General features: G+C 57.0%; 1 protein-coding gene across 1 annotated transcript; it reads left to right on the top strand.

Annotated features, from left to right (window-relative positions):
• Positions 1 to 405: 405 nt before the first annotated feature.
• AMDHD2 (amidohydrolase domain containing 2) lies at positions 406 to 9,393 on the top strand. Its single transcript, XM_027738033.2, has 11 exons — positions 406 to 763; positions 1,366 to 1,502; positions 2,175 to 2,314; positions 2,622 to 2,676; positions 3,110 to 3,322; positions 4,348 to 4,436; positions 5,463 to 5,607; positions 5,845 to 5,952; positions 6,658 to 6,726; positions 7,150 to 7,251; positions 7,703 to 9,393. Exons 1-11 carry the CDS (start codon positions 681 to 683, stop codon positions 7,789 to 7,791), a joined length of 1,230 nt encoding a protein of 409 aa, XP_027593834.1. The 5' UTR covers positions 406 to 680; the 3' UTR covers positions 7,792 to 9,393.
• Positions 9,394 to 9,958: the final 565 nt, after the last annotated feature.

Raw genomic sequence — 9,958 nt, 5'->3', positions numbered from 1 at the left:
GGGCTCCAGGATGGGGGGTCACAGAACTGGGGTCTCAGGATGGAGGTCTCAGGACAGGGGTCTCAAGACGGGGGTCTCAGGACGGATGTTTCAGGATGGATGTCTCAGGACGGGGGTCTCAGGACGGGTGTTTCAGGACGGATGTCTCAGGACGGGGGTCTCAGGACGGGTGTTTCAGGACGGATGTCTCAGGACGGGGGTCTCAGGACGGGGGTCCCCGACGCGGCACAACGAGGGGATCTCCCCGGCCCCCGCCGACCTCCTCAAGATGGCGGCGCCCTCCCCATGATGGCGGGGCCGATCACGTGTGGCGGGGCAGGCGGGGGATCCCGGCTCGTGCTGAGCGCGTCACGTGACCGGGGCCCGACCCGCCCAGGCCCCGCCCCCCGTGTCCCACAGCCCCGGGCCGGGGGCGCTGCTCCGGCCCCGGGACCCGCCGGGAGCCGCCGGGCTCGTCCCTCACAGCGCCGGCCCGGAGCGCCGGGCAGGGGCGGGGGGCTTACCCGCCGCCTGCCCCCGGGGCGGGGCTCCGCTGCCTCCGCCCCTCACCGACTCCCCGGTCCCACGGCAGCCGCTCGCACCGGGGCCGCGGCCTGGCCCCGCTCCGCCACGCCCGGTGCCCGCCCCGCGCGCCGGACACTGCCGGGGCCGCGGCTTCTCCCGGCTCCCGCTGCCCCGCGATGCCATCCAACAAATCAGTGTCGGATGCGCCCATCGTCCAGTTCACCAACTGCCGCATCCTGAGGGACCACTGGCTCCAGAGGTGAGCCCGGGGTACCGGCGGTGCCGGGGCGGCTGCGGGTATCAGGGGTGTCCGGGGGTACCGAGAGTATGGGGGTACCGGGGTGTCCGGGGGTACCAAGGATGTCCAGGGGTACCAGGGCTGCGAGAGCTCCCGGACGGGCTGCGGGGCTGACCTGGCACCTGCAGTGCCCGAGGGGCTGTCACCAGGTCCCCCGTCACCAAGTCCCCCAGCGCATCGGCTGTTGGCCCTCCCTCGCACCCTGCGCTCCCCCCAGCCCACGTCCTCTCCACCTGCTTTCCAAGGGGATGAGCCGTGTGTGGGGCACGGCCGCTCTCCACTCCCCTTTCTTTTTGCGTCCCCTGCCGTCCCCGTGGCCCTTTTGCCATCGCCACCACCTTTGAGGGGCAGCCCGTGGCAGTCCCATTCCCGTGAGTTTTGTAGAGCCAGAGGCCAGGCAGAGAGGGCTGCCCACCGTGTCCCGGCTGGAAGAGCAGCTGTGCCCTGGGAGACACTGGGAAGTGCCAGTGGGGTTCCCTCTGCCCAGGGCCACTGTCACTGGGGCCATGGCCACCTACTCCACGGACAGCACCAGAGTTCAGTGTGTGTGGTTGTTCCTTCAGGGAGGACCTGTGGGTGCGAGAGGGGAAGATCCTCAACCCGGAGAAACTCTTCTTTGATGAGAAGGGCTCTGCTGACGTGCAGCTGGACTGCAAGGGCAGCATCATCGCCCCAGGCTTCATCGACGTCCAGATCAATGGTATGGGGAAGCCACGTGTGCTCACGGGGGGGGTCCTGGGTCTGTCCATCTCTCCATCCCTGACCTCCAAGCCCCTCTGTGGGTGTCCTGCCCATGGCCTAGTGCATTTCAGGTGCTCGAGGGATGTGTGAGTCACCAAACTAAGGACAAAGAACGATTTTGCACATGGTTGCTGCTGTCACGTAACTGATCTGCTTTGGTTGAGTGAAGTTTCCTCTGAATGTCAATCAATTTTTTTTATCCTACCCCTTTACTGACAGTGTGCCCACCCTACTCTTTCCAGGATGTGGGAGGACAGAGCAAGACTTCCCAAGGGAACAAACATTACCTGCAAGAGCTCTCTCCCAAGGGAAAGAGGGGCTCATTCTAGGGCAGCTAAAGTTGGAAGTCAGATCCCTCTGGGCTGGGAATCCTCACATTTTGCCCTGCATGAAAATAGAAAAGCTGTGCTTGCAAAATGCTGAGGTACTGTGGGGAAGAGCACTTCATAGTGGGATTTGTACTTGTGGAGCCTTGGAATGTAGGACACAAATGCTGATGGAGCCCTTTGCATCAGTGCCCTACAAATGGAGTGTTTCCATCCAGTCACACAAAATGTTTCTTTAATGTTTCTGGGCGGGAAACATCCTCTGGGGAAGCTGCAGTTTCACCTCTGTTTTGTTGGTGGTGCAGGAGGCTTCGGGGTGGACTTCTCCCTGGCTACGGATGACTTCAAATCAGGGATTGACCTGGTCAGTCAGAAAATCCTCTCCCATGGAGTGACCTCCTTCTGTCCCACCCTGGTGACTTCTCCTCCATCTGTGTACCACCAGGTAAGGGGCTTTCTCCTCTCCCATCTGCAGGGTGATCAGGAGCTGAGGTTGGTACCAGGAGGTGGGAGGGCCAAGGCTGGGCCTCTCAAGTCTGGGACAGCTGCCGTGGTGGAAGAGCCATGGGCATGAGGAGCTGGACTCTCCCCTGGGTTTCTTGCAGGACTTGCAGAAGGCTTTTCCTTTGTGGGCTGTGATGGTCCCACATGGTCCAGCTACAAATCTCCCTCCAGACCCAACATTTGGGTCTGATTTGGCCAGCTGGGGGGCTGTGTCTGGGGTGCCATGTCTGACAAACCCTGTTCTCTAGGTTCTCCCTCAGATCAGCGTAAGAAATGGTGGAGGCCACGGAGCAGGTATCCTGGGTAAGTGGATTTGTCCCTCTTTGGTGCTACTGTAGATGGGCAATTATCTTGTTTGTTGTTGAGGGGAAAGAAGTTACTGCGGGACAGCACAAATGGGGGCTGGAGCTCTCTCTATGGGAGGGATGCACAGGTGGGCACAGAGCCACCTTGTCCCTCAGCCTGTGCCTGGCCTTTGCTGTGGTCCTGTCACTGTACACACAACACACACTGCTCCAGCCCTTTTGGGCCCTCTGGGGCAATGGCAGTGGGGTGGCTTGGCTTGACCAGGGGCCAGCACTGCAGCTCTCACTGTGCTGAGCTCAGAGTTACCTGAGCCAGGTGTTTTGCTGCAGAAAAATGGCAGGAGCTCAACTGGAGCAGAGTAGAAAGAGCAGGTTTCCTGGTCCTTGGCGGGGAGAGGAAGGGTTACAGCTCTTTGCTCCTGTTTGGACAGGGGCCCATCTGGAAGGGCCGTTCATCAGCAGGGAGAAGAAAGGGGCCCACCCGGAGCACTGCCTGCGCACCTTCGAGGCAGGTGCCTTCCAGGACCTGCTGAACACCTACGGCTCCCTGGACTGTGTCCGGATAGTCACCCTGGCCCCTGAGATGAAGAGGAGCAGTGAGGTGATCCGGGAGCTCACCAAGAGGGGTGTCTGCGTCTCTCTGGGTGAGGGCTGGGGGGGCTCTGGCAGCCCCTCTCTCGGGGCTGGGGGGGCTCTAACAGTGTCTTGGTGCCTGGACAGGGTGGGATTTTCTTTGATCTGGCCTGTATGGGGTGACAGAACTGTCACAAATGGGGACCTCGCTTGATGCAGTGAATGTCTCATGGCAAGGGCCAAACTTTGTATCGATTGCAGAGCCCTTCAGCAAACATAAGGTGCTGTTCGAACACAAGGAAGTCTTCCTTGGAGGGTTGATGATGTGGAAGGTTCAAACTCTGAAGTTCCACTGCTTAAGACCTTATTTGACAGGAGAAATCATTTTCCAAAGGTTACTGTTGGTTTGATAACTCTGTTTTTCAACTGGAAGTGCTGTAGTAGCCTCTCCCTCCAACATCTGGCTGGCCACTGACTTAACTCTGGCTGCATTTTTCTTTTCCTTTGCTTCACAAACTCCTCTTTGCTTCAGATCATTGAAGAAACCTTTTTTTTTTTTTAAGGGAGGGGAAGTTATTCAGGGTGCAATTAAACCTCAGGTGAGAAGGGCATTCATACAGCAGAGCATCTCTTATCTGACAGCCACATAAAGAACTCCAGAAAGGCAAGGTTTACCCACAGAGCACTGGAGCTACTGTCCTGTTGGGGAAACTATTTTCTTTCTGGATAGTTTTATCCCCATATTCTTTCCTGGCAAAATCCCTACTGTCTCTACTCCCCTGATACCTCTCTACTGAACCTTTAAGTATCTGAGGCTAGCAGAAAGGCATGTCCTTGGACCTCGAACCCAGCCTGAAGGCAACTCACTGTGAGCAAGGCAGCATTTGTGGCAGTTGTGATGTGAGCAGTGAAGGTGTTCAGGTGAAACACCCACCCCCACAGTCCTCCCAGGTCGTGGCCAGACACTTCCATGCCGAGGCTGAACCTCAGCCCAGGATGGGCATCAGAGCAGAGTCCAATGATGGAATGTCTTCACTCCTGTAGGGGAATGAATGGAGAGATGGGCAGAGGAGTCACACGCTGTGTCTGTTCCCAGGTCACTCGGTGGCCAATCTGTCCCAGGCCGAGGAGGCTGTGCAGCACGGCGCGACCTTCATCACGCACCTCTTCAACGCCATGCTGCCGGTGAGCTCCCGAGGGCGCCTGCCCTGCACCCGGCTTTCTTCTGGATTTTCTCTCCTGCTACCAGGGTTGCTTTTGGGTTTTCTCTCCCAAAGATCTGTGTTCTCCCGAGCTGGTTTCATACCAGGCTTTGCACTGAGGTTTGGGCACTGAACCTCTGGCTTCACATTTCTGCTGCTGGATCTTAAAGAGAGGCTGTAGCAGATTCTTAAAGTCACTGCCGAGAAGTACTTGGGGGTGTTGGTGGGTGAGAGGCTGGACATGCCTTGTCTGTGTGTGCTGGGATGCAGAAACCCTCCACGTCCTGCACTGATCCCACAGCGTGGGCAGCAGGGGAGGGGGGGATCCTGCCCCTCTGCCCCCTCAGGTGAGACCCCACCTGCAGAGCTGCCTCCAGATATGGAGCACCAACTTCAGAAGGACGTGGAGCTGCTGGAGAGAGTCCAGAGGCCACAGAGATACTCCAAGGCTGGAGCCCCTCTGCTCTGGAACCAGGCTGGGACAGCTGGGGGGGTCACCTGGAGAAGAGAAGGCTCCCGGGAGACCTGAGAGCCCCTTCCAGGGCCTAAAGGGGCTCTAAGAGAGCTGGAGAGGGACTTGGGACAAGGGATGGAGGGACAGGGCAGGGGGGAATGGCTTCCCACTGCAAGAGGGCAGGATTAGATGGGATATTGGGAAGGAATTCCTGGCTGCGAGGGTGGTGAGGCCCTGGCACAGGTTGTCCAGAGAAGCTGTGGCTGCCCCATCCCTGGGAGTGTCCAAGGCCAGTTTGGATGAGGCTTGGAGCAACCTGGTCTACTGGAACGTGTCCCTGCCCATGTCAGGGGGATTGGAATAAGATGGGCTTTAGGATCCCTCCCAACTCAAACCACCCTGTGATCTGTGACTCAAGGCAATGCCCAGATTTGCCTGGTAAAGCTCCCAGGCACTGTGTGATAGAGATGGCAGCTGCATCCCCTAAGGGGAAGGGTCTCAGCCAGTAGGTCCTGGTGTTGCTCCACAGCTTGTCCCGTCTCTCCCCTCGGGCAGTTCCACCACCGTGACCCTGGAATCGTGGGGCTGCTGACCAGTGACAAGATTCCTGCTGGGCGGAGGGTCTTCTACGGGATGATCTCTGATGGCATCCACACCAACCCTGCCGCCCTGCGGATCGCCCACCGAGCCCACCCCAAAGGTGAGCCACACCGGTGTCACCAGCCCCTCCAAGCACTGGGCCACCTCCCACAAGACACTCGTGCTGCCCTCGCTGCCTGGAAGGTCACAGCCACGTGTGCTGATACCCTCGCACTTTGGTGGGATGTGGCTGGAGACACCATGACCCCTCTCTGGGAGGGCCAGCGGGGCACAGTGCTTAGAGCTGCAGCAAAATCAGCTGCAAAGCTGACAGGGCCCCTTTGCTTGTGTTGCTCAGGCCTGGTGCTGGTGACAGATGCGATTGCTGGCATGGGGCTGGCACCGGGGCGGCACACGCTGGGGCAGCAGGTGGTGGAGATTGATGGGCTGAACACCTACATCGCAGGTAAGGGCCTCTTGCTGGAGAGCTGGGGACAGCACTGCCACTGGTGCCCATTCCTGGGGAGCTCAGCACAGCTGGCTGGCCCTGCCAGTGTGAGGCAGTGCTTGTGCCAGCCTCTCAGGTTTTGGTGCCTGGTGGATCTGCAGTGACTTGGCCCTGGGGAGAACGAGGTACCTGGTAAGGAGGGGAAGTGCCCTACCTCTGTGAAGTGGGGAGGAATCTGTCCATTTGTAGCTGTCTGCAACACCATTGAAAGCCTCACTGCCTAGTGTCATGTATGCAGAGGGTCAGAAAGGACAGAGAAATCTGAAGAGATATTTATTGTCCCTTTTCTTTATTACATCACTACCATTTCTTGCTACCTAAATTCCCTAAGTTTCAAGTACCCAAGCAGTTAGAGACTGGTATTTCAGAGAAGGATCCATTCACCTCTGGCAGCAGGAACCTGCGTTGTGAGCTGGTTTCACCCAGTACAGCTGGTCTGGTGGTGGAGCTGGAGGGTGACACCCCAGTACCTCTCCCTGCCCTGCCAGCACCTCTCCCTTGCCTCAGTCTGTCCCTTGGCAGCAGTGGCTGTGGGCCCTTCAGCTTGCCCCTCCTGCCACCCATGATTTCTGCCCTTCTGGTCCCGTTATGCTTCCCTACTGCCCCCCTTCTTGTTGCTGTGAGCTGTGGGAGCTGCTCAGAGCCATCCTATTCCTCTCCCAGGCACAAAGACCCTGAGTGGTAGCGTGGCGACCATGGATACGTGTGTGCGACACTTCCAAGAGGCCACAGGTAAGGGAGCCTTGTCCACAAGCTGTTGCTCCCTATGTTGATGTGGGAGGAGGTCTTGTTCTTGCCAGCTGTGTCCATTCCACCAGGAACATTCCCTCTCACCTGAGACATGAGACGGGCTGGGATCAGTGCCCTCAGATGAGCGCCTTTTTGAGGGGAGGTTTCATTTTAACCCATAGCACTAATGAGAGGTGAACTCTCCTGCTCCTTCCTCACAAAGGTGGAATGATTTTCCCCTCCCCATACCCTTGGTGTTCAGTTCTTCTGTTCCTGCTATCTCCTGTAGGGATATTTCCCTTCCCAGCTTCATCTGGCTGTGGTGAGGGTGTGCCCAGCTGACAGTTGCCTTGGCCAGGGAACTTTGGGTTGCTCTGGCAGTGGGGCTGTGGCTGCCCTAACCATCTCCCCAACTCTCTGTGCAAGGATGCTCCGTAGAGACGGCGTTGGAGGCAGCATCTCTGCATCCTGCCCAGCTCCTGGGGATTGAACACAACAAGGGGACACTGAATTATGACTCCGATGCAGGTACTGGTATGGGGATAGGAGGTATTGGTATGGGGACAGGAGTTATTGGCATGGAGACAGGAGGTACTGTTATGGGGACAGGAGATGTTGGTATGGGGACAATGGTGTCAGGGCTCCTGAGCGCTGGAGCAAAGCAGAGGCTGCTGCACATCTTCATCCCCTGTTTCACTGGGAGCTGCAGGGAGACTCGCTCTTCCTGGGATTTGCTCTGGGCTTTTATTCCAGTGGTTATCCCCTTGTATGCTTGGTTTGGGAAACCCTTTGGAGTGCCCCCCATGCCTCAGCCAAGCATGGAGCAGAGCTGCCATAGCCAGGGTGGCACCACACTGCCCTCCTACTGCTGTGTCTGGGGTGGGGAGAGGCTGTTCCCTACTGAGCTCAGCTCTCCCCAGCCAGCTCTAGCAGCTCCATTCCTCTGACAGCTGCTTCCTTTCCCTCTTGTCCAACACAGATTTCCTGATGCTGAACGACAGCCTGTATGTGCAAGCCACGTACATCGCCGGCCAGGAGGTCTGGAGACAGGATGCGTCAGGCATGTGACACTGGGCTGTCCCAGTGCCCTCCGAGGCTCCCTGGCACTGTGGTTAGCAGCTCTGGTAACCACCCCACTCCTCCCTCTTTTTTTTTTTAATCCCAATTCCTTCCTGCAACTCCCTTAAAGGAGCCTCATACCAAAGAGCTGCGTTTTCCAGCTTCCAGTTACAGCCATGCCTGCCACGAATTTGTTGGTGCTCAGTTGGTGGCATGGGGAAAGCAGGCAGCTCTGTGCTGGCAGGGAATTCCACTCCTGGAGTGGCCTGAGGGACTGCACAGCTGTCCTGCCCCTAGACAGGTGCTCCTGTCACCATCTGACAGCAGTGAGGAGCTGTTCCAGCCTTTGCACTGTTTATACAGCACACACTAACCTGCCCCATGCCCAAGGCAGGCTCAAGCCATTCCCATTCCTCTGCCTGCTCTTTGCCTTGCTCCTGGGCAGCCATGGCTTGTTAGACATCATCTTCCACCAGCTCAGCTCGCAGCTCTTCCCATGACAAGCTTCCTGTTGTGTCAGCAGAAGCTGAGGATCACATTTGGGTCTCCCGACAGCCCTTCTATGGTGTGTCCTCAGAGCAGGGCTGTCACAGCTCACCGACTCGGTGCTGTTGTGGGACTGAATCCTCAGGGCAGAGATCAAAACCAGGAAAACCAAGGCATTGCTGGTCCTTTGTGCCTTTTCCCTGTATGGGCATTGAGTCCACAGCGCTGGAGACATGGACAGTATCCTGCCTCAGAAAGCAATGCTCCTTTCACCCCTGGCTCTGGCTGGATGGGTCCTGCAGGCTCTGTGCCAGCCATATGAAGTAGGGCCTTTGCATCCCCTGATGGGTCTGTGCATTCCTCAGGCCATGGACTGGAAGCTTTTGCTTTAGGGGATGCATCCAAACTGGTGGTCATGGGCTCACGAGCCCCCAGTCCAGCTCAGGAACTGAGGGAGAGGAGGACTGCAGTGGGATTCTGGCCTTTCAAGACAGTTGTGATAGCTCATTATTCAGTGCTCATTACTACCTTCTCCAATACTTGACTGTCAGCTCTTTTCCTGACACTTGGACACTTGCATGTGAGGACTGATGCTGATTTTGAACCTACTATGGGCAGAATAAGCCTTGAGATAAGTCTTAGACAACCTCTGACAAGGCTCAAACCAATGAGATGGTTTTTGTGGTGAGGAGAGGACTTAGACAATAGCTAAGTCTCTGCAAGGATGGAGGTTGTACGGCAGATAGGAGTCTGGTCAGGATTGGCAGAAGTGTGCTGATTTTTCCAGTACCGTTTTATAACCTTTAACAGCAACATTTGGAAGTGCTTTCCCAGCATTTTAGAGCCCTGCTGGAATCACTGGCAGCCTTGGAGAATTTCTAACATCAGCTGCCAATGTCAGCAGAAATTATAATGTCCACAGTTTGAAGCATTTGAGAGAGACATCACACCCTCTGCTGTGACACGCGCAGGCTGCCGCGGCACCGGCCTCAGTGGGGATCTTCTAGCGGCTGTTGAAAACAATCCGAGGGGAAAAAAATGTATATGAAACAAGGTGTCTAACTTTTTATTTACAAAATTAAATAATCAAAAGGAAATCTAAAATAGAGACGGGATTAGACAGCACCTGTGGGTGTGTATTGACCCTTTTTGCCTGCTGACAACAGGCTGTACCCTGCTCATGGAGGTGGGCGGTGGTATGGCCTATGTCCTGCTGGGGTGTGAGGGCCAAGGGCTGGTGTGGGCATTCCTGCCAGGATTTGGCCCAGGGACAGGGGCACTGCCAGACATGTCCTGGGGGGCCAGGACCAGTATCAGGCCCAGTATCGTCGGCCGGGCCAGGGAGGGGATTGTCCCGCTCTGCTCTGCCCTGGGGCGGCCTCCCTTGCAATATTGGGGCAGTTTGGGGGGACATAATGTAGAGAAGATATTGAGCCATTAGAGAATGTCCAAAGGAGGGCAACGAAGATGGGGAAGGGCCCTGAGGGGAAGCCGTGTGAGGAGCAGCTGAGGGCACTTGGTGTGTTCAGCTGGAGGAGACTGAGGGGAGACTTCACTGCAGTTCCAACTTCCTGAGGAGGGGCAGGCCCTGAGCTCTGCTCTGGGGGGACCAGGGGCAGGACCCAGGGAGTCGCCTGGAGTTGTGTCATGGGAGCTTTAGGTTGGATATTAGAAAAGGTTCTTCCTCCAG

Source organism: Pipra filicauda, unplaced genomic scaffold (genome assembly GCF_003945595.2).
Source record: "Pipra filicauda isolate LSUMZ 115617 unplaced genomic scaffold, ASM394559v2 scaffold472_size498715_pilon, whole genome shotgun sequence".
Taxonomy (NCBI): Eukaryota; Metazoa; Chordata; class Aves; order Passeriformes; family Pipridae; genus Pipra; species Pipra filicauda.
The sequence above is the reverse complement of the archived record's forward strand: the minus strand, read 5'-3'. Positions and strand labels throughout refer to the sequence as shown.

Bases quoted from the DNA above. Each gene is read 5' to 3' on its own strand.
- AMDHD2 (XM_027738033.2), top strand. From the start codon at position 681: ATGCCATCCAACAAATCAGTGTCGGATGCGCCCATCGTCCAGTTCACC. The intron at 4,437-5,462 runs GTGAGCTCCCGA...CCCCTCGGGCAG, and splicing joins TCTTCAACGCCATGCTGCCG to TTCCACCACCGTGACCCTGG. The intron at 5,608-5,844 runs GTGAGCCACACC...TGTGTTGCTCAG, and splicing joins CCACCGAGCCCACCCCAAAG to GCCTGGTGCTGGTGACAGAT.